The following is a 23,703-nucleotide window of genomic DNA, read 5'->3' as shown; positions in this document are numbered from 1 at the left end:
TGAAAAAAAACAACAAGGCATTCTAGAGGTCCTCCATTCTAACCCCATATCCCAGGGTTCAGTAAACTTTTCTTGTAAAGTGTCAGACAGTAAATATTTTAGACCTTTCTGGCCACAGTCTCTGTCTAAATATTCACCTTTGTTTTCTTGTTTTATAACCCTTTTAAAATTTAAGAATTGCTCTTTGCTCTTGAGCCTTACAAAAAGAAACCAAGGGCCAGATTTGCCAACCCCTGTGTGGTCAAGCCCATGCTCTACTGCCTCTCGGATACCTCTGACAAAGTGGTTTCCAGTGTCTGTGTGACAAATGCTTGCCTCCTCACCATAAATTGGAATATAATCATCTGCCATTGTATGGGATTCTTCAGCCTAAAAAGGCTGATGTGAGTTTCCATGGATAAGTCTTCTGAAATCAGAATCCTGAGAAAAATGCCCTGGCAGCCACCTTCATTGCTGAGCCCTAGCTCCTGAGTGCCCTCCACAGCTCTGTTTTCCCAGTGCCCCGGGACAATGACACCGAGGCCCTGTGTGTGCCAAGTGATCTGCTCCAAGTACCCACAGCCCCCAGCTGAGTTCAAGAGAAGGCTAGCAGTCCTCTGTGAATAGGAGAGTGTGCCTGGTTGCTGAGGGTGTACAGGTTGCAAGACGGCTTAAAACCAAGCCGCCTGTATACCCTGGAAAATATCAGCTAGGTTTCACTACATGATGGAAATTAAACAAAGTCCCTCTCTCAGGTGCCGCTTAGATTTGAGGGGAGGTAATTCAGAAGAGAAGCAAAATAAAATAGGTACTGAATTAGGACTTCATTCAGCTAGGTATTCTTGAGAATGGGTGTCCACTATATGTTTAAGTCACTTTGGTTCCTTCAGGATGCTCCCTCTAGCCTCCTCTCACCATCTTCTTTCACTCATTCCTCCTTGCTCTTTCTCCAGCTCTCCTTCCCACCTGGGCTCTGCTCCCTGGGGCAAACAGGAACTTGCTTTCATAAGCAGGCCCCTCTTCTCTTGGTCTGCTCCCCAGCTCTTTGCCAACCCCCTTCCATGTGCAGGGGAGAACCTGAATTCAGGGATGGGGAAGTATTCCAGCCTTGAAACTCAATTCCAGTTCCTGTTGTACGTATTACCCACTGCGGCATCTCAGTCATTACCTCCAGGATGGCTCTCAGATTGTATATGGGAGCTCACATGTTTGTTTTCTAACAAATAGACAACATGGATATGTGTCCCACCTTACACAGGGAAGACCTGGGTTTCTACTCCTGCCCTCTCCAGAATAAAGGCTCTCAGAACCACTAGGATAACAGAGAATTCCCTGTCAGTTTGGTGGTTAGGATTCTGCACCTCCACTTCAGTGGGAAGGAGTTTGATCCCTGCTCTGGACCCTGCTTGTTGAGGGCAAAAAAAAAAAGTAGGATGACATATGGTGGGTTATTTTTCCCCTCAGGGTTCCAATCACTTGAACATACTTGAAGTAAGAGAGAATAGGAGATAAGGGAGAGTTTCTTCTGAGACTTATCTACTACAGGAAAGTAATACAGTGGTAGGTGATAAAAACACAAAAATAACTCCAGTGGGCACTGTTCTAACCATTTTACAACTAATCCAATTTTATACCAACCCATGAAGTAGGTGCTAGGCTTCCCTGGTGGTTCAAACAGTAAAGAGTTTGCTTGCAATGCAGGAGACCTGAGTTCAATCCCTGGGTTGGGAAAATCCACTGGAGAAGGGAATGGCAACCCACTCCAGGATTCTTGCCTGGAGAATTCCATGGACAGAGGAGCCTGGCAGGCTACAGCCCATGGCATCACAAAGAGTCAGACACGACTGAGGGACTAACACACACATGATGTGTGTGCTACTATCATCTTTATGTTGCATGTGGGAAAACTGCAGCATAGGGATGTTAGTAACTAACCCAAGGTCATACAGAAAATGAGTAACAGAGTTGGGGTCTGAACACAGGCTGGTGCTGATAGCTCACTGTGAAACGTGCAGCTTCAGGACCAGGAACCAGGCTTGATCACTCAAGAGCTTTTGTGTAGCAGAGTTTTATTAAAGCATAAAAAGGGACAGAGAAAGCTGACATAGACATCAGAAGGGGGACGAGAGTGCCCCCACTTGCTAGTATTATCAAGGCCTTATGTACCTTTACCAGACCCATTTTCACAACATACATCTTAAATTAACAAGATTAGAACTAACAACAGAAAGGTCTCACCAGACCCGCTCCCATAATATACATTTTAAGATGACAGGATTAGTCAAAAGGTTCTCAAGAAGAAGAAACATGTCCTTGAGCAAGATAAATTGTTATATTGACTAAGACAAAGCAATGTAGAAAAAATTGTTGGTCCTTTTCTCCTTAAGAGCCCCAGACCCCTTTCTCCTTCTCGAGGGCTCGGGACCCCTCTCTTCTCCTCCTCCTCCTCCTCAGGGACCCCGGACTTCTTATCAGCCTGCCTAGGAATTGACTCTCAGTGCCATCCTCTGCAGAGAAGGCAATGGCACCCCACTCCAGTACTCTTGCCTGGAAAATCCATGGAAGGAAGAGCCTGGTAGGCTGCAGTCCATGGGGTTGTTGAGTCGGACACGACTGAGCAACTTCACTTTCACGCATTGGAGAAGGAAATGGCAACCCACTCCAGTGTTCTTGCCTGGAGAATCCCAGGGATGGGGGGCGCAGAGTCAGACACGACTGAAGTGACTTAGCAGCAGCAGCAGCAGCCATCCTCTAGGAAGAGTCTCCTTCAGGAGTTTATGCCTAAGCAGAGACCTGAAGCTTAATTAGGCATTATACCTACGTGAAGCAGCGAAGTGCAAGCCTTCTAGGTGAGTGAACAACATGTCCAAAGACAGAGGCAACAGCCTGGCAAGAGTGTGTCAGACCTTCATTTCAGGTAAATGGTACTGGTAGCTGAAGGATGCACTGAAATGAGTGCAAATGACCCTTCAGAAAATGTTTTGTCCATTTGGAAGCTGATAGGGTAAAATATAGGCTGGAAGAAACAGAAATAGAGAAGACCTAGATTTGAGGAGATAAAAATCAGCAGGACATGATCCTAGCAATTTGTTGGGTTTCCTTTATTTACTTTGCAGATATATAGGGAGTATTAGCTGTATATTCAGCACTATGATGGAGCTGTGTGCACAATGTTGAATAGTGCATTTATCATTCTTACTCTGTGTTCAAGCTCAGGCCCGGAGAGGAAGAGCATGGGATCCAGGGTTGGCTGAAGTTTCTGTTAGGGCAAGTGGAGTTCCTCACACCAAAGTGACCAATTAGTGAGGTCACTTTGCAATCACTCCAGTGGGTCTTGAACAGCATCTTATTGAAGCAGAACATATCAGAGTGATATGAATGCCTGAAGGAAAAGAACAATTTCCCCAAATTTTGTTTCTGTCATGTATGTGGAAGCCTGTATTGGATCAATATGTGCAATGTACTTCTTACTGAGGGCCAAGTTAAACAAACAAACCCTGTAAACCTTGGGTGACAGATGACCAAACGTCTATAATTCTGTAACTCCTTGAAGGACCCTATCATGCCTTACTCATTTTCTGTTGTTATTGTTCTTATAATGTGGACAGATGAAAGTGGGTGGATAAATGGATGGAAGGGTTATTCATGAATATGATGGATGAATGCAAAGGCAGAGGGATGGATGAAAAATGAATGGTTATTTGGGTAAGTGAAGTCGCTCAGTCGTGTCCGACTCTTTGCGACCCCATGGATTGTAGCCTACCAGGCTTCTCCGTCCATGCGATTTTCCAGGCAAGAGTACTGGAGTGGGTTGCCATTTCCTTCTCCAGGGGATCTTACCCACCCAGGGATCAAGACCAGGTCTCCCGCATTGTAGGCAGACTTTTTAACCGTCTGAGCCACCAGGGAAGTCGCATGCATGGAGAGTAGATGCTGAACGGAAGGATTATAGATGGAGATGAAAAGATTCACAGACGAAGTCAGTGTAGGGTATGCCGAGTCTAAGGTGTCTGAGGGCAGGTAGCAAGAAAGGGGTGAATTGATCTGAGAAGGAAAGTTGGAAGCACCCGGGTTTTTATGCGAGATTCTTCCACTTCACGGCCACTCAGGGGCACAGCGAACTCAATCCCGCCAGGTTCCTACAGACCACACCCTCGAGCGCGGGAGCCTCGGAGGAGTCCTCCCTACCACAAAAGACTCTGGGTAGACCGGGGTCGGAAATACAGGAGAGCACCAGAGCTTGGTCGCCGCACTTACGGCCCTTTTGGGTGCATGCAGGGACGGGCTTTCCTGAGCAGCTGCTGGACCCTCTGGGTCTGGCTGATTAGAGAAATCGTGGCTTAAATTGATTCTCTCGCCGCCTCCACCCATTCTGACCAGGCAGTTTTTTCTATCTGTGGTAGCTGAATGGGCGGCCGGTGCTCTTGCCTGGCGCGTTTCCGGGGGCACCATAGAGACGTGGTCCTCCGCCTGCCCAGTCCGCCGTCTCCCGCGTGTTAGCGTGCCTACGTCATTTTCGGTTGCCTCCGACGGAGTGAGGAGGGCCGGCTTCTGAGGGGAACGCCGCCGGGTCGCGTACACCCGGAGGCAGGCGAGAAGCGTGGAGTGGTCTGAGTTTGAACGCTGGGTCTCGAAGGGAAGTGGGGGGCCGCAGCCTGGTTCTTTTCCCACTGCCTTCAGAGGGCAGCTGTGAGTTCAGGGAGCGCCCGAGAGAAGGAAGCAAGGCTTCTCTGAGAGCCTGAGGAGGGAGAGCAGTTGGGGACAGCTTTGAATCACCAGCGTAGCTTGGAGGCATGTCCGCAGGTGCGTCCCCTGCTCCTCGGCTCTGAACTGACGACGCATCCACACCAACCGGCCGCGCGTTAAGATGGCTGGCAGTGCCACTACTCCTAATCCCTTGCAGACACTTCAGGAGGAAGCCGTGTGTGCCATCTGCCTGGATTACTTCAAGGATCCCGTGTCCATCGGCTGTGGTCATAACTTTTGCCGTGGGTGTGTGACCCAGCTGTGGGGCAAGGAAGACAATGAGCAAGACAGGGAGGAAGAGGAAGATGAATGGGAGGAGGACGAGGACGACGAGGAGGCAGTAGGGGCCATCGGTGGATGGGGCAACTCCATTCGGGAGGTTTTATACCAGGGGAATGCTGACGAGGAGTTGTTCCAGGACCAAGAGGATGATGAACCCTGGGTCGGTGACGGTGGCATAAGGGACAGCATGGATTATGTGTGGGACCAGGAGGAAGATACGAACTACTACCTGGGAGGCTTGAGACATGACCTGAGAATTAACGTCTACCTGCAAGAGGAGGAGATTTTGGAAGAATACGATGAGGACGACGAAGAGCTGTACCCTGACACTCACCTGGCCCCGCCTCCAGCCCCTCCACGGCAGTTCACCTGCCCCCAATGCCGAAAGAGCTTTAAGCGTCGCAGCTTTCGTCCCAACTTGCAACTGGCGAACATGGTCCAGATAATTCGCCAGATGTGTCCCACTCCTAATCGAGAGAGCCGGGTGAATGATCAGGACATCTGCTCCAAACACCAGGAAGCTCTGAAACTTTACTGTGAGGTGGACAAAGAGGCCATCTGTGTGATATGTCGAGAATCCAGGAGCCACAAACAACATAGTGTGGTGCCATTAGACGAAGCGGTGCACGAGTACAAGGTGAGCAGCGTGGGAGAATGTGGGGATTTGAAGGAAGTGGAGGAGAAACCAGGGCAGCTGGGTACTTTGTAGCTGAGCCTCTTTTTTTGTGAGGGATGAGGCACAGGGTGAAGAGAGATGGACATATGTGGAGAAAAGAAACATTGGCGGAGGCTAACTGGCTTCCCCAGAGGAAACTGAGTAAAGACTAAAGACAGTAATCAGGAGTTGACCACTGTCCTTACTCCCTTTCAGTTTGCCCAAGTGTAAGGGGGTACAAGTGACAGACTCCTCCCCACTCCCCGACTTAATTTCCCTCTTATGTAAGTACTGAGTCTATAGCTGACCAAGACTCTAGGACCCTTAATACACAGGAATGGAAAGCCATATGCTTGTAAATAACTAGACATTTAGGACATCAGCACAAGCAGTGTCAAAACTGAGGACTAATTGGTAGACCAAAAAGCCAGGGTGTGGTTCCTGCTAATAAGACCGGCTGGACATACCTGCCTAGTAAAGTCTGGAGTTACGTTGCTACCTTCAGTGGGGCCCATTTCCCCTGTAGAGAAAGGCAGAGGACATAAACATCAGAATAAACCTGCCCCGATCATTTTCCTTACCTGTTACTTTATCATAGCGGAAGAAGTTAAGGATTTAGGATCAGATGACCTGGCTCTAAAACTTACTGTCTAATCTTGGGCAAGCCTCAACCTCTTAGCTTTACTTTTCTCCTAAGCTTGTTAAAATTAAAAGAGATCTTATATGAAAGTATTTTATAAACCATAAAGCACTAAACAGATGTTTCTTTGGCTTTCCTCTAGTTTCCTCTAATTTTTATGGGTTCTGATATGGTTAAAACCTTGATTTCTAGTTCTGATCTGAGTATTAGAGAATTATCTCAGTGACAGCATGAAGACTGTCAAAAAGCCTAAATGGATATGACTCCTAGCAGTACCCAAAGGAGAGAAAGGTTGTCTTCAGGTCCCTAAAAGTCTTAGTAGCAGTTGCTCATGTCTCAGTAGTGCTTTACAGTTTATAAAGTGTATTTTCTCATATTCTACAGCAGTGGTTTTCAAACTGTGGGTTTTGACCAATTAGTGGGTCTTAAATGGGTCAATGCCCAGCATTATTTTTAAATGAAATGAGAAAATATCGAGTGCACGGGAGCATAGTAAGGGTAAGTATTGTTTTATGAAACTTTTAAATTATACGTACACAGGTGTATACTTGGGCCACAAAACATATCGCTTACTCTGGGTTGCAGTCAAAACACAAACAGAACCCTGCCCTACAGGTATTATATATTAGATATTATCATCCCTCACCGCCCCCCACCCCACCCCCGCCCCATTTCACAGTAACTGTTGGTAAGTACACAGTTAAGACACAGATCTTCATTACAAACCATTGCTAATTCCATCATATTAATATGATTTAAGGATAAACCCTAGTATCTGCTTTCCCCCCAGGGTAATAATTAAGTTTGCCTATAGAAGAAACTGTGTCCTGTACTTCTGGGGTTTAGTACCTAACGCTAAGGAGAAGAGGTAACCTTTCATTCCTCTGCTAGGATTTCCTGAAAAGAATTTTTGAACCAAAATTTTAATTGAAAGCCAATTTAGACAAGAGAAAAAGAGGTGATCTCTTTATCTTGGGAAGCCAGCTAACACTCATTTGAAACCTCGGAAGTTACTTATAAAGCACACTTGTAAGTATAAACAGCACAATCAAGTTAAATTGGAAATAATCCCTTTCAAAATATATACTATTTAAAAGAGTATAAAACTTTCTTTTTTCAAACATATACCAGAACTTAGATTGATGGTGTTACCAAACACAGGAATTACACTGAAGAGGTAATAATTGTGTAGGCCTTCTTTATATGGTTTATAGTTTTGGTTTTTATTGGTAAACATGCATCTTACAGTAGCATGATTTAGAGCCTTATGATACAAAGTTCTCACAATAATAACGTTATATGGAACTGTTTTTGTATAATGGTTTATTTAATTTGCTATACATTAGCCACCACACAGTTCTGGTTACATTAAATTCTCTCAGTTCAGTTCAGTCGCTCAGTCGTGTCCAACTCTTTGCGACCCCATGAATTGCAGCACACCAGGCCTCCCTGTCCATCACCATCTCCCAATTCACCAAAATTATAATCTCCTTTGGAGGTGATCAAGCTTTTTTAGTTTTAGGGGCTACAGTAGGAAGTTGTTACTCATAGACTCAAGGAACATGTTAGTGATTTTCAGAAATAGAAAGCATTCTCTCCCCCTCCCTTCACACATTATATCAGCATTGCAGGGTATGAGGAAAGTTATAGTTTATGAAATCATACTTAATATTGTAATGTTAAAAAGAAAAAAGATTTAATTTTTCATAATATAAGAAATAAATTGGAAAGAGCTCCTTGGCTGGTGGGAATACAAAGACAGACCAAGAAGTGTTCAGAGTAAAGCCTATCTATAATCAGTGAGGTATATAACAAACTGTATACGCAGAGATGTTTGTTGTGGATATGGTACCATTCATACTGCTATTCCTTAAAGTTTAATTTTGTATAAGAGGCTTTTTTAGCTCTGAAACACTTAATTATTTACATCTTCCATTTTGTTCACCCCATGAGTTAAGAGTTCGTCTTGACTCTTCAAGCTAGAATCAGAGGATTATGAAAGTAAGATCGTTTAGATTGACCAAGGGTACTGTTAAATGGTGTCAGGTTTTAGCCAGCAGATGGGTGTATAAAAAGAAAATGAACAAAGATGTCACTTGTTGAGGCTCAGGCATAACTGGATGCCTGTATTGCCCTGCCACCCAGCTGCCGCGGGTAAAATCATTCATCGCTCTACAAGACGGACCAGAGGCTTCCATCATCAGTACTCCTGTTTTTCTGTTTTTTTCCTTAAGGTAGCTAAAGGTGGCAGCCAAAACATTTTTTGAGGCTTTTATCAAGTATGTATTCATGAATGATGCAGAAGATAGGGTCAGCTTCTTCGGCTGAGTTATCTGAAAGTGTTGAGCAGTGATACATGCCAAACACTGTTAAAAGTTATGCCACTAAAACAGTGAAGTATTCTGCAAAGCACAGTTCTCTGCAGTTTTAAGATTGGACAGTATTGGAATATTAATAAGAATCTTCAAAGGCCATGAATGCCTACCTAATACTAAATAACTCTTTTAATTGCAAAGGAGAAAAAAATGGAGAAACTAGTGAAACCTTGCATTCCAAGTGCTGCCATAACTTTGAGAGGAAATTGAGGAATTCCAGAATTTCTTCATCAACTTCTGCATCTGAATTCATTGACTGAGCCTAGCAAACATCAGGTTTAAAAAAAAAAACAAAAAACAAACATCAGCTCATCCTTCTTTGCTGTTAGTTGAGATTAATCTACTGATGAAGAAAATTGTACTTTGCTTTGTTCAGAGTAAGGCTTTAAAAACTCTGGATGTGCTATTTTCACTAAGCCTAGCACTAAAGACAGTATTTTTGAAGTTGTATGAAATGAAATTGGTTGGAAGAAAAAAATTAGAGAAGTATATGTTTTAGATATGGGTCTTTGTCAAAAATTGAAGAAAACTGGTGAGATGTACCGTAGCAGTCATCACCAAGCATTGACTTCATCAGCCTGCCCATAATCTACTGGAAATCTTAAACCTTGCTGTCAGCATAACTGTTGTGAAAAGTAGTCCATCTGATCCCAGTTTGCCTTGGTTTTCAAAAATCTGAATGCTGTTCAGAGTATTTTCTGTCATGCACTGAGTTTCCTTGATCAGAAAACTTGGTTCACCTGAATTTATGGACAGAACAACTAACTTGGGACACCAATGATAAAGAATCTGTACTTTAAAACTTTAAGCAGAATTTAACACATTGAAGCTTAAAATACATTGACCCTGAAATGTCAAGGAACAGACACCAACATCACTGCTTGTTATGAAATGAGCACTTTAAGCACTTGCCAAAAATCTCTACAAATAGCGCACTCATGTGAAAAATGTCAATTTTCTTGGCTAATCTTTCGAGAACCAGATTCGTGAATGTTATTTCCAGGGGAAAAAAAGGGAAAATCTAAAACTATTTTGGGTGATGTTTTGTTGACCTCTTAAAACCTACCTGTGGTAGCTTTGGGAAGAATGTCTCATGTTTCACATTTAATGTTCAGTTCTCACTGGAAGAACTTCAGGAGTTTGTGGAACTCAAAGTTGGATTGTTTTGACTAGAAATTTTCACATTTTAATCCTTCATTATTCCATTTTTCTCCTTGTATCTTAAAAGCTTTTTTTTTTTTTAAATTGGTATAACTAACTGTGGGAGAAAACACTGCAAGAGTGTTGTCAAAGCAGCTTGTGTTTTGTTGCATTTTCTACACCATCCAGGAAAGAAAAGGCTTAACAGTGACATGGTTATTATATCATTTGAATAAATTTTTGCCTTCCAAAGTTTACCATTGCTTTGATTAATTTTAGTCATGAAACTTAAGTTTGTAATTTTAAATAACATTGAAGGAAGGAGAATGTGAGGTGTTAAGATATGTGGGGGGGAAAGGGATTATAAAACATGTGTGGGTTACAAAAACATTGAGAAAAATTGATACATATCCAAATCCATCAGATGCTCATCTGTTTATTGAATGTCTTCCCTACTAGGTTCAGCTGTTGACTGCTGTATCACAAGTCAGACTGTTTAAACTTGCTCCTCTCTACTGTGGCTGTACCCTGGACCTCTTCTTCACACAGACTTGCTACACACCTGAAATCCTGAACTCCAGTTGTACCATGACCTCTCATTCCAGTACAGTTAAACACACTCCAGTTATACATGCCCTTCATCTTATGGAGGCCAGTGTTCCACTGACTCCTAATTTCTTCCTTTCCCAATTTATCAGACACTTGCTAGCCTTACTTACTATCCTTCTGACCCTGTACCTCATGATTAGTCTTGGCATGAAGAACTGATCCATGTTGTGTTCTAGACCAGGGTTTTCTCAACTTCAGCACTCTTGTCATTTTGAGTGAGATAATTCTTTGCTTTGGGGGGTGGGGGATAGTCTATGCATTTGAGGATGCTTAGCAGCATCTATAGGAGAAGGCAATGGCACCCCACTCCACTACTCCTGCCTGGAAAATCCCATGGACAGAGGAGCCTGGTAGGCTGCAGTCCATGGGGTCGCAAAGAGTTGGACATGACTGAGCGACTTCACTTTCACTTTTCACTTTCATGCATTGGAGAAGGAAATGGCAACCCACTCCAGTGTTCTTGTCTGGAGAATCCCAGGGACAGGGGAGCCTGTTGGGCTGCCGTCTATGGGGTCACACAGACTCGGACACGACTGAAGCAACTTAGCAGCAGCAGCATCTATGGATCCCACCTACAAGATGTATGTAGCACTCCATCAGTTGTGACAACCACAAATGTCTCAGACATTGCCAGATGTCTTGGAGGGAATGGTGCAAAAGTATCCCTCCTTAAGAATCACTGCTTTAGTCTCAGAAAAGTTAGTCCTGTCTGCAGACCTGCCATTACTAGTCTCACTTAGGCCGTATAGTCAGTACCTGGCAGGGGGGTTTAAAAGTGTTCAGGGAAGAATAGCCTCACCCAGCTGGAATTTTATTAAATGCAGTGATAGCATCAGTGGATTAACTAAGACCCCTACTTCTCCCAGTTCTTGGCATACAGGTAACAGGGTCAACAGGCCTTTTTTTAAACTGAGTTGCCTATATCACTGCCATCAAGGACTAAGATAAAGCAGTATATGAAATAAGATCTAGAAACAATGAATAATAAAAGGCATTCACTTCATCTGTTCCTTAGTTTCAGCAGAGCCATACGGCAGTATTTAAGTATTCAGAACTATGACCAGAGCCTCTGTTCCTGTCAGAGTGGGAGTAGCCCTGGACTGATCCATCAGCCCTTAAAGCACTTCTTTAAAACCTAAGGCTCCTCTGCCATTGCCCATCAACCTCTGGTCCCTGTGCCATGCCTCCTGAAGCCTTTATAGGACCTAAAGATTCTATGCTGCTTCCCACCCCTTATCCCTGACCCCCTTTGGAAGCTATCCTATAACAGTGAAATTATCACAGATAGTTATTGACCAACAAATTTGGGTTACAAAGAGGAGACAGGGACAGTAGCCCTCTATACCAGCTCTAAGGACTTTATGCAATGATGGAAGTGTTCTAAATCTGTGCTATGCAATATGATAGAGGAAACACTGACTACATAGGACTTCTGAGCTCTTGCAACATGATTAGTACAACTCATTTATTTTAGTCACACATGGCTGGTGGTGGTTTAGTTGCTAAGTCGTGTCTGACTCTTGTGGCCCCATGGACTGTAGCCTGCCAGGCTCCTCTGTCCATGGGATTCTCCAGGTAAGAATACTGAAGTGGGTTGCCATTTCCTTCTCCAGGGGATCTTCCTGACCTAGGAACTGAACCCAGGTCTCCTGCAGTGCAGACAGATTCTTTACTGAATGAGCCATAAGGGAATCAAATCATGTTGGACTATATAGTTCTATACAAAAACAGGTTGAATTTTGATCCTTCCTAGGACTCTCAAGCGGAGAAGGCAATGGCACCCCACTCCAGTACTCTTGCCTGGAAAATCCCATGGACGGAGGAGCCTGGAAGGCTGCAGTCACTGAGGATCAGACATCACTGAGTGACTTCACTTTCACCTTTTAACTTTCATGCATTGGACAAGGAAATGGCAACCCACTCCAGTGTTCTTGCCTGGAGAATCCCAGGGACGGGGGAGCCTGGTGGGCTGCTGTCTATGGGGTCGCACAGAGTCGGACATGACTGAAGCGACTTAGCAGCAGCAGCAGTAGCAGGACTCTCAAGAGTAGTAAAGTCCAAAGGGAAGATGAAAAGACAATTTTCTTTTCTCAATCAGGAGAGAGGCTGTAAGGTTATATTTTTAGGTATAAAAGGAGAAAAGGCGATTTGTTTGTTTAAACCTGACCAAAATGGTCTTGAGCCAGTTACACCTGTGATCCATATAGATCACATGTGGGAGATGTGACAGAGGAGAATTCTAATGGAAAGTAGCTAAAAACTATTACCCACTTTCCCAAAAGAGCTGGGGCTAGAACCTCAAAACAGGACAAGTTTAAGTATAAATAAGCTTTTATTTGGTTTAACTTTTTAATGATAGTGTCTGCCCACAAATCAGAGCCCTCAGAGAATCTTGGACTTGGGGCAACAGCTCACCTGTGCATGTGGGAAGTATAGGTGGAGATGCCACAAGGCTCCTGTTAGCAGGAGACCTGCTACTCTTCTCCCCAACTCTCCTGCTTCCAAAGAAGGGGAAAAATGGATACCTTAGGGATTTGAATTAGAAATAGCCTTAAAGAACAAGGAGGCTTATTCCTCCTAGCTGCATTCAGGCTGAGACCTTCCTTGCCTTTTCCCCCATCCTAAAAGATTCAGATCCAGAGTTGGTCAGGGCCTTCTGGTCAACAGTTCCACTTGGCATCAAGCAGGGCCCTGCAAAGTTAAAGGAGGATCCAGGTGGTCTGCAAGAGGATCCCTGGAGGTCACACCCCTTTTTTGACTACCATTTCCTAGGTGTGTAAAATCCCTTCTCTCCCTCTATAGCAAAGGATGGAATTTCTCAGCACGCTCTGGCTATTTAACCCAAGTGTGAGCAGGGAAAGGTTACATGGGCTGAGGGCTGTCTGCTTCGTAGCCCTCATATCTTGTAGTAAGCTAGTTAGCCTCAAGTTTCCATTCCAGCACAATCTCCTGACCCTGGTTCATATGAAATTCTCTTCCTGGTAAAAAGCTGAGAACAAGCACCCTGGGTCACATTTTGTTTCTCCCTTCCATCGAGTGCTGTTTTAAATCCTTTAACAAAGCAAAGAAGTTTGCCTTTTGCTGGCATTTCTTACGTTTTGCCTGGAATATAGCCACTTGCCCAGATCATGTCCACTTTCATAGCCTGTGACTCTGCACATCTGGTAAAGCAGGGGTCCCAAACAGGGCCACATAGTAGGAGTTGAGTGATGAGAGAAACCAAAACCACCTCCCCACCCTGCCCCCATCTGTATCAAAACTGTCTTCCATGAAATGTTCCCTGGTGCCAAAAAGGTTGGGGACCACTGTGCTAAAGCACCCAGAGCCTGGGGAATGCCAGTCCATCTCTCAGGAAAGACCCACAGGATATCTTAGCAGCTTTCTGGGAGACTGTTAGACTTCAGATTTCTGCCTTAGATGGACAGGGGACCTTTCAAGAGATTAAAAAATGGCATGTGATTTCAAGATCTATTCCCAACATTGATTTAATGCCACATCCCTGCCTCTGACTAGGAAGAATGGAACAAAACCTGTAATTATAGTCTCACATTTCCCTGTCTTCAGCCTTTTTTAACTTAATTCTTTAGGCCTCAATCATTACATAGCTTCTGTATACAGAACCTGACTCTAGACCCTGGAATGGAGGAAGCAGGGTAGAGATGGACTGGAAGAGATGTTCAACCCCTCACTCATAAGACCTTTGGTAAATCTTCTATTCCTTCCTTTATAAGAGTCTCATGATCCTCCAGGAGGCCCTCTTCAGCTTCTGAATTCTTACTTTTTTCTAGTCTTACTCCTCCAACCTAGCCTCCACTTTGACAACAAATGCCTTTCAGTAAGATCAAGGGTAGGCAGGACAGGGATGAGATAATCTTTAAGAGACTGTCCTGAGCTTCAGGACAAAATCACTAGGGTGAACTGCCCACCTTGGATTTCATTCTGCCTTCTCTCTTGAAATAATCATGCTCAAACTTGTGCATGCAAACAATGCACAAGTTTGCACATTTCCTCCCAAGCTGATCCCTCTGCCTAGAATGTCCTGCCTTTAACTACTTGTTCGTAAGTACTCAGCCTGTGAGGCTGACCACCAAAGTTAGAATCTTCCACATGTGAAACCCTCTACCTGGTGCTGGGAATGCAAAATGTGAGCAGAAACAGCCTAATCCCTATCCTTACAGCACTCACAGGAGAGGCTGGCAGAATTTAAGAGACCCAACACACACTGCACCACTAGTAGGACAGCATTAAATAAAGGAGCCTGACATACACCTGAGGGTCACAGAGGGCCTCCCAGATGTGGCAACTTGAGCTGAGACTTGAAGGAAGCTTAGATTTAACTAAGGTTGGGGTTGGGGGGGGGAGGGGGTTGGTAATAAGACATGGTGGGCCTTCCAGACAGAACAATGCATATCCTGTATGGGAGAGAATTGATGGATGAGTTGGAGGAGCAAGGGAGGGCCAATGTAGTCATAACAATGGAGTATGGGGTATGCCAGAGCCAACCACACTAAGTCTGTGGAAGGACAGTAAAACAAAAGGAAGCCATCTGCCCAGGGCTGGCAGTCAGGAGGCCCTCTGGTCCCGGCCATACACCTTTTCCTTAAGGTCCTCACCTCAGCATTCAAGGGAAGACCTCTCCTACCTCTTGAATGCTGGCAGGAGGGGATGGAGAAGCCTCTGCTCCTGGAGATCATGAGCATCCAATAAGAAGTCTGAAGGACCCTTTCCAGCTATGTGGGTCCTAGGGGCTTCCTTCAGGAAATGAATGGTGAGACAGACTTACTTAGAAGAGCATCTCCAATTTCTTCTGTGGGATTCTTACCTTGTGTGGACTAGAGGTGGTGCCCATGGGGACAAGGGAAAGATGGGGCTGCCCAGGGGCTAAGACAATAAGTAGGTGAGACAGCAGTAAGCTCAGAGCCAGGACTGGTTCTACCTACAGGGTGTGGGCTGCCTCGAAAAGTGGGAGGATACCTTGGAGGAGAGCTGAGTCTTCCCTAAAGGGCAGATGAGAGCCTCCAGCAGCCTTCCACCTCCCTGAGGTTGAAGAAGAAATGCCCTGAATGAGAAGGAAGAGGTCTGGCCGGGGTAGTAAATAGACTTTGTTGAGAAGGGTGCAGCTGATTCTCAAACTGTCCAGCAGCTGAGGGACACCACCCTGCTGGAAGGGGGCAGGATCTCTCTGCTAACCAAAACAACCTACAACCTCCTCAACAGGAGTGAGGAGTCCAAGCAGATCCCTAACCAGGGCAAAGTGAGGGCTTCCATGCCAGGGGTCCCCAACATCTGGGATCTAAGCCTGATGATCTGAGGCAGAGTTGATGTAATAATACTAGAAATAAAGTACACAATAAATGCAATGTGTTTGAATTATCCTAAAACTACTCACCCCCACGTCCATGGAAAAACTGTCTTCCACAAAACTGGTCCCTGATGTCAAAAAGGTTGGGAACCACTGTAGCAGGGAGCCACAGAGTGCCCTTGAGGGAAGCAGGCGTGAATGTGGCTGGGCTGCAAAGGTCACTCCACCCCGATCTCTACCCAGAGCCAATGCCAAAGAGGTGCCCAGTGTCCCCAGGGTCAAGGCAAGGCCTCCTTCAGCTAAAGACTGTCCTTCAGTGGCACTGTGGCCTGCCAGCCTCACCTTCAAGAGAGGAGAGACCAGGTGGTGGCTGTAAAAGAGCTCTGAAGTGGAAAGCCTGAATCCTGCAGGGTCTCTGGTCTATGGGGAAGTCCACTATTTCTCTCTCTCCTCTACTGGCATTGCCAGCTTAGTCCTGGTGAGCACCAAGGCAAAACCCGAATTCCCTCCTTGACCCCATAGGAGGGGCTCCCGCCAGAATCATCTCAAGATTAGAGACAAGTGTGGGGAGAAGCCTGTGGGTTCGGAAAGTCACCTTCAACTGTCTCAGAGCAGAGGCAGGACAGGGAGGACCTGGGAGGGGCTGGGCAGGGGCAGGCTGGGAACCTGGGAGAGCAAGGATCGTCTGGGAGGCTTCTGGAAAAGAGTCTGGTGTTACAGAAAGGTCCCATCTTTGAGCCAGTATGAGGGACCTGGGCTCCTTTTAAACCTGGTTTCCTGGCACCCTGCCTCAAGGATGCAGATTCCACAGGGGTACCCTGGACAAAATTCAAAAAACAGCTGAATGAGGTTTTTCGAGGGGGAAAAAAAATATAATAATGTGATTGAGTGAGGGTGTCTTTGGAGAGTAGAGGTAGGAGGTGGAAGAGCAAGTGTTTTTGAGGACAGAGGAAATTTTGCATAACACATCTCACGTTCCACAGAGATAACCACAGAATCACTCACCTCTCCATTGTGCTGAGTACCCAAGGAGGCTTAATCATGGCCTAAATTGTGGGCAGCAAGCTGGATACTAAGATGGGTAAAGGCAAGGATCTCTCACCATCACAGGAGAAACAAAATGCATGGGTAGGGACTTCCCTGGTGGTCCAGTGGCTAAAACTCTGGGTTCCCAATACAGGGGGGCCACGGTTGGATCCCTGGCCAGGGAACTAGATCCCACATGCCACAACTAAGACAGGGTGCAGCTAAATAAATAAATAAATAAATAAAAAGCATGGGTAGGGGTAGAGTTCAGTGTTGGAAAAACTACAGGACAGCCAGTTGGGGGCGCCCTTAGGCTGTGCAGGAACACAGCGAAGGCTGTTCCTGATGAGCCCAACTTGGCTGTGGAGGAAGGCAGAGGTGTGCAAGGCACCAGGAGAGTAGCTGCTTTCAAGGGATGGATTCTGGCCTTCTTCACACATCTGAGCAGCCATAGCCCGTAGAAGCTTTGCCACTGTCCCACACTGTTCCTTCCCAAAGGCAGGCCTTCTAGTAGTCTGCAAGGTCCTTCCCCCAGCCTGCAAGGCCCTCTGTCAACTGCCACCCCCGCCCCCACCTCCATCGCATTGGTTTGGTCCCCAAGGCCTTCAACGCTCCAGCTCTGAACTTTTGCACTGATTCTTTCCTCGGATTGGAACATCCACCCATAAATCCCTAAAGCTCTCACCTATATCTTTCTTTGTTAAAAATCTCCCCCTTGAGCTCTCTTTTCCCCATCTCATTGGATGTAAACTCAAAAAACAAAGAAACAGGTCCCTTTTATCCTGTTCACAGCTATGTTCCCAAGACCTAAAACCGTGTCTGGTAGCCAAGAGGTGCTCACTAAGTTCTGTGCATTTGCTTTGCCAGGGATCTTTCTGGGTGTTTTACCTATCTAATATACTCTCCACACCATGTGAGGTAGGTACTATTATTCCCAATTTCATTTCATGAGAAAATAATACATGTGACAACCAGAAAAGAAATACTTGGGCACGCCTGGACACCCAGACCCAAGGACCTTTCTATGAGGTGGTTTTGCGCGAGCCAACCTTCCTCTTGGGGCCTTTCAGTTTCTGCGAGAGCTCTCCACGCTTCTGCTTAGGCGGGAGTGGGGTTTACTGTCCAGCAGCCCATAGACTAACTTATCTTTCATTCCCGGTTTTCCTCTCTGTAACCCATTCCTGCTTTAGTCCTGGGTGGACTGTCTTTCCTCACCCAACACCATCAGTGAATAAACCTCTTGAGGGAAGAGTCGCCGCCCGCGCATGGAATCTGTTAGGGTTTAATAGTTCACCTGAACGCAGTTTACTTTGAAAATTTAATATAGTATTATTCACATTGCCCACTGTTACTCACAATTGTGCCCATGAAATTAAGCTCCCTCTGCGATGCCCTCCGAAACACCAAGCGGAAAGGGAGGGGTTCAGGCTGTGCCACGTAGGGCCAGTGAAGCCACTAGGCTCTCCTTACTAAGCTCTGGGGCGTGTACTTCCTCTCTGACGCTTTTGAGACATCATGCCCCAACCATGAGGAGCCTTTTTAAATACTCAGGCATGTTGGTTTAATAAGGGAATTTGTACGGTGCTACCAAATTACGTTGTACGACGGTCTGGACAAAAAGTCTTTTATTTCTCCCTTTGAACTACATGGGGCTGCCATCTTGAGCAGAAGTGAATTATGGGAGGGCGCCATTTTGTTCGGGAGGGCGGGTATTTCCGGTTCCGGCGTGGGCGGCTCGCTCTTTTCCTCTGCAGGGCCGCGGTGGAAGCGGGTGCGCGGGTCGCCTCTCTGAGTTATCCAGTTCCATCCTTGTCGCTGCGGCGACACCCGCATTCTCCGTCGCCATGACTGAACAGATGACCCTTCGTGGCACCCTCAAGGGCCACAACGGCTGGGTGACCCAGATCGCTACCACTCCCCAGTTCCCGGACATGATATTGTCCGCCTCTCGAGGTACGGGCTGAGGTGCTGGATTAAGGGGCAGGGGTCGTTGGCGCGCGTCACGTGGTTGGGCCTGTGGGCCGCGAGGTGGGCTGTGAATTGACCTGTGCCTAGGCCTCATTGCGGATAAACCCATGAGGCGTCCCCGACTTTGCGAGCTCCGAAACAGCTGGCTGCCGGGAGGGTTGCAAGGCTGCGGCCTTTTTAATCTCTACCTCTCAAACCCGTGTATGTAACTGTGAGCCCAGGAGCCTTCGGGTCGGGCGGCGCGGTGATGATCCCAACATGCCATCTGAGTGCCTATGCTGAAACCCAGAGGCTGTTTCTGAGCTGCTGCCCGGACCCTCTGCTCATTAAAAAGTGGACTTCAAGGAGGACCTCGTGTCTAGTCTCTCGGCTACTTCAGGGCAGCCCTTTCTCCAGCCCCCCCCCCCGCTTTTTTTTTCTTCTCATTCTCTCTGTGCCTGACTGCATTTGGAGACTTCTTGTCGATTGCTTTTTGCATTCACGCTATTTAAAAATAGTTCATCTGAGGCTACCATCATGTATGGCACTTACTAGGAAAGTTTGTTCAGTGGAACACATTGCAGTGAAAGCATCCAATCCTTAGCGTCTAAAGTGAATTTTCTATTGCAGGTATTTCTTGCATCCCCTAGCAGTAGTCTCAGGAGGCCCACAGCTACTCTTCCATATCCAGCCTGCTGTGCGCATGCATTGTGGAAGTGAAGTCGCTAAGTCGTGTCCGACTCTTTGCAGCCCCATGGACTGTAGCCTACCAGGCTTCTCCGTCCATGGGATTTTCCCAGGCAAGGGTACTGGAGTGGGTTGCCATTTCCTTCTCCAGGAGATCTTCCTGACCCAGGGATTGAACCCAGGTCTCCCGCATTGCAGGCAGATGCTTTACTATCTGAGCCACTTAGGGAAGCCCAGTAAATAGATGTGGAATCGTTTTGGATTTCCGAAAGGGGCATCCATAACCTGGTAAGGTTTCACACACCTGAGTTAAATTCTGAGGGTGCAACTTAGCTCTGCTTGACTCTTCACTAGAGTTACTTGGACTTGGCTAAAAACTACTTTCTCAGCCTTTAGATAGTTTCCCTACCCCTAAATGCCCTTGATTTATGATCCAGAAGGTCAGATGGTGAGCCGTGGGGTTTTTTCACTGGGTCTTCTTTTTCGTTTTACCTCCCCTTAGATAAGACCATCATTATGTGGAAGCTGACCAGAGATGAGACCAACTATGGTATCCCACAGCGTGCTCTTCGGGGTCACTCCCACTTTGTTAGTGATGTGGTCATTTCCTCAGATGGCCAATTTGCCCTCTCAGGCTCCTGGGATGGAACCCTTCGCCTTTGGGATCTCACAACGCAAGTAGCTGCTCTGGGGCACTGGGGGGAAGCTGGGTAGAAAGCAGGTAGATACCATCAGGTTTCCCAGGGTAGTGATTTGGTACTTGAGTGGGAACTGTAAGGCAGAGTACCTGGAGAAGATATTTGTGGTTGTTCCGCCTCCCTCCCCGTTGCTTTTAATTAGAGACGCAGAATTGCTGAAGAATGGTCTGTTATAGCAGTTTTATCAGATGTTGTATTTGGGAGTGGGCAACATGTTTGAACATGCTGTATATTGGGAGCTCGGTCTTGGGTGGTCAGGCATAATGGAGGATCCTGGTGATGACAGATGACATTGTCAGCCAATCCCCACATGGGAGTGAGGACATGTCCTGCAATTCTGAAGGGATTCTCTGGCATATTCTCGGCCAAGGGCTTGCCGTTTATCAAAGTCATATCCAGGGTTGTGTGGGTAACGCAGCTCCATTGGGTGAGGAACTGGGCTAGGGAAGCAGTCTGACTGTGGAAGAATGTTTGCAGAGTCTGTCTAGAGAGTAACCAAGTCCTCCCTCTCAGGGGCACCACCACTCGCCGATTTGTAGGCCATACCAAAGATGTGCTGAGTGTGGCCTTCTCTTCTGACAACCGGCAAATTGTCTCTGGCTCCCGAGACAAAACCATCAAACTATGGAATACTCTGGGTGTATGCAAGTATACTGTCCAGGTAAAGTAAAGGCACATGCAGGGAGCATATGTTGAACATTTTCCCCTATCCTTCTTAACTGATGCTTTTATATGGTGATTTCAAGCCTCATCTGGAACCTAAAGGGATTCTATCTTAAAGGTTTGGGTTCTGAAGTGTGAATATAGGTTGTCAACATACTGAATATATAGCCCACATAACTGAGGGGGAAGTGTGGGGTCTGGAGTTTCATGAGACAAGACAATTTCTCCTTATTTCCTTTCCATCCTCTGCAGGATGAAAGCCATTCAGAGTGGGTGTCTTGTGTCCGCTTCTCGCCCAACAGCAGCAATCCCATTATTGTTTCCTGTGGCTGGGACAAGCTGGTCAAGGTGAGCTTGGAGCCAGGGTGTGAGGCCTTTACCAACCAGAATGTGTTCCCACTGCCTCCCAGTTGGTCATAATCAACTTCGAATGCTTAACTGACCAACTTGTCCCTTAACTGACCATTTTCCTCCTGATACTTTCTCAGTACAGGCCTTTAGTTTTTGATATTTGGTCTAAAGTAGCTAATTGGGAGCCCAGAGTCCCTGGTAAGGTGGCAACACGGAAAGCATTTTTTTCCCTAAGTGGCCAAGATAAATAATTCTTGAACTTTTTTGTCAATGACAGAATGGAAATTGGCTGTCCTATCCAGGGATGCCTTTTAAGCATGATGCCATGCCTTTTCTTGACCTGAACCCTTTTGACCTTGATAGATCCAGAGCCCAGGTTCTTCACCTTTGACCCAATTTTAGGTATGGAACTTGGCAAATTGTAAGCTGAAGACCAATCACATCGGCCACACAGGCTACCTGAACACTGTGACCGTCTCTCCAGATGGATCCCTCTGTGCTTCTGGAGGCAAGGTGATTCATAGACACAGGAGTCCCCTAATCAATGGGAACAATTGGATACTTAAGATAATGGGATAGCAGTCCAGGGGAGAAACATTTTGAAAATGAGTTAAGGCATTAAGAGATTGTCTTATGTGAGGCTGGTTTCTTAAAGCTGTTGATGAGATTAGAATCCTGTGCTTTTGGAGTTTACAGTGATGCATTTTGAAGTCAGGTTCTTGTAGGGTTGGTGAAGTGTCATCTCTTACATAAAAAGATAACTGGTGATACTTGTGAAATTAATTTTATAAAGACAGGATACTGCAGTAAACAGTTAAGAATAAAGGTCCCATCTTGAGGCAAGATGGGTGGGATTAATATGTGGAAGAAGTCATATTTCTCTGATTGGTTTTCTCCTGTCACCCAGGATGGGCAGGCTATGTTGTGGGACCTCAATGAAGGCAAGCACCTTTACACACTAGATGGTGGGGACATCATCAACGCCCTGTGCTTCAGTCCTAACCGCTACTGGCTCTGTGCTGCCACGGGTCCTAGCATCAAGATCTGGGTGAGTGTGGGCTGCAATTGAGGCTAGATATCTGGCTGTGCAAGCCTTGGCAATGTTGTAAATTTTCAGTGTGTCTTCTGACTCGCTGCTGGGATTTGAACTTCCTAAACAACTCCAGAACCATCATGCTATCAATGGATACCCAAGAAGGATGAATTATAACTTCTTGGGATTGGGGGGAAAAAAAGGAAGACCAATTGTAGTGATCTACTCAACGTCAGTGCAGTTGACACTTGGGTCTGGGTAATCCATTGTTGGAGGGGAGGCAGTCTTGTGCATTATTTAGGATGTTTAATAGCATCCCAGGCTCTACTGCCCACAAGATGCCTGTAGCAAACTAGTGAAAAATAAAAATGCCTCTAGGCATTGCCAAGGGTCCCCAAAGAGGCAGAAAGTAATTCTCTGCTGAGAATTACTGAATTACAATTAAAGGGGCGTTTGAGAGGGGACGTGTCTATCCTGGTTTTTCCCCTTCCCCAGGACTTGGAGGGCAAGATCATTGTAGATGAACTGAAGCAAGAAGTTATCAGTACCAGCAGTAAGGCAGAGCCTCCCCAGTGTACCTCTCTGGCCTGGTCTGCTGATGGCCAGGTAAGTGGATCTATCCTCTGGTGATTCAGCTTTTAACCTTTCTGCGCTTCAGCCAGTTACAAAATAGGTGATTGCCTTTGGCGGGACTTGGATAACTGTGCCAGTGAACACAGATCAGCCTTCATGTGTTAATGTCAGTAGGAAAATTGTGGAGGGACAGTGATTACCTGTCTTCAATTAAAACCTTGATTAACTTTATCAGTTTACAACTGATCAAGTGAATCCTTACGACCAGCTGTTGCTTCCTCTAGGAATACATAATCACCTGTGAATAGTAGAAGAGTGGACATCTTAAAACAAGGGTCATGTTTGTTGCACTAACAGGACTGTAGAATTGCATGGCTCTAACTTAATGTTGTCATTTCTCCCTTGCAGACACTGTTTGCTGGCTACACGGACAACCTGGTGCGAGTGTGGCAGGTAACCATCGGCACCCGCTAGGAACAAACACGGCAGAGCTTTAAAAATTAAAAAAACTGGTTTTCTGACTTTCTATAGTGAGTGTCTTTCTCTGAAAACTTCTTGGGACTCATCACGTTAGCTTAGTCTGCATCAAACCGGGGCTTTGATTAAAAAGGTTTTGTTCTGGTCCTTTAAGGCAAGGACTCCTTTGTACTCATCTTACATACATATTTAAAATTAGGTGTAGTGATATGGAGATGGTGGCTTTTCCTCAGGTGGCAGCTAAATGACAGATGTGTGGCACATAGAGGTCTCCTGTATATATACCCTCCCAACTCATAATGGCAACGAGACTTCTTTGACTTCCAACTAGATACAATACATTAAAAGATTGGAGATGTAGTGTGCCTGAGTCTTGGGCATGAGGGCCACAGTATGGAGATTATTAGGAAAACCAAAGTCTTAAGCAGTGGTAGAAAAGAAGTGGCAGATGATCTTGAAGTAGACCTGAGGAGCCTGCCAATAACAAGCTAGGCAGAGGACCCAGATGGAGGGTGGTAGG

The 23,703-nt window shown here is 45.9% G+C and overlaps 2 protein-coding genes, 1 long non-coding RNA gene and 2 other non-coding genes across 8 annotated transcripts; 4 read left to right on the top strand and 1 right to left on the bottom strand.

Annotated features, from left to right (window-relative positions):
• Positions 1 to 2,031: 2,031 nt before the first annotated feature.
• On the bottom strand, positions 2,032 to 8,542 carry LOC133251131 (uncharacterized). Its single transcript, XR_009737526.1, has 3 exons — positions 6,130 to 8,542; positions 5,342 to 5,474; positions 2,032 to 4,984 (listed from the first exon to the last, which is right to left on the bottom strand). It is a non-coding gene; the product is annotated as an uncharacterized LOC133251131 (long non-coding RNA).
• Positions 4,847 to 18,609, top strand: TRIM52 (tripartite motif containing 52). 4 transcript variants are annotated; one of them, XM_061423184.1, is made up of 2 exons: positions 4,847 to 5,644; positions 12,180 to 18,609. In XM_061423184.1, the coding sequence occupies exons 1-2, from the start codon at positions 4,847 to 4,849 to the stop codon at positions 12,288 to 12,290; spliced, it is 909 nt and encodes a 302-aa protein (XP_061279168.1). In that variant the 3' UTR covers positions 12,291 to 18,609. The 4 variants fall into 4 exon arrangements, with proteins under 4 accessions (XP_061279168.1, XP_061279166.1, XP_061279169.1 ...); XM_061423182.1 differs by lacking the exon at positions 12,180 to 18,609 and adding an exon at positions 10,277 to 10,585; XM_061423185.1 differs by lacking the exon at positions 12,180 to 18,609 and adding an exon at positions 8,819 to 10,074.
• RACK1 (receptor for activated C kinase 1) lies at positions 18,522 to 23,232 on the top strand. Its single transcript, XM_061423188.1, has 8 exons — positions 18,522 to 18,707; positions 19,891 to 20,062; positions 20,600 to 20,747; positions 21,002 to 21,097; positions 21,503 to 21,613; positions 22,008 to 22,148; positions 22,629 to 22,739; positions 23,115 to 23,232. Exons 1-8 carry the CDS (start codon positions 18,599 to 18,601, stop codon positions 23,178 to 23,180), a joined length of 954 nt encoding a protein of 317 aa, XP_061279172.1. The 5' UTR covers positions 18,522 to 18,598; the 3' UTR covers positions 23,181 to 23,232.
• On the top strand, positions 18,961 to 19,028 carry LOC133252210 (small nucleolar RNA SNORD95). Its single transcript, XR_009737833.1, has one exon. It is a non-coding gene; the product is annotated as a small nucleolar RNA SNORD95 (small nucleolar RNA).
• LOC133252200 (small nucleolar RNA SNORD96 family) lies at positions 20,356 to 20,434 on the top strand. Its single transcript, XR_009737824.1, has one exon. It is a non-coding gene; the product is annotated as a small nucleolar RNA SNORD96 family (small nucleolar RNA).
• Positions 23,233 to 23,703: the final 471 nt, after the last annotated feature.

This window comes from Bos javanicus, chromosome 7, assembly GCF_032452875.1.
Source record: "Bos javanicus breed banteng chromosome 7, ARS-OSU_banteng_1.0, whole genome shotgun sequence".
NCBI classification, from domain to species: domain Eukaryota; kingdom Metazoa; phylum Chordata; class Mammalia; order Artiodactyla; family Bovidae; genus Bos; species Bos javanicus.
This window is presented reverse-complemented; position numbering and strand designations above follow the sequence as displayed.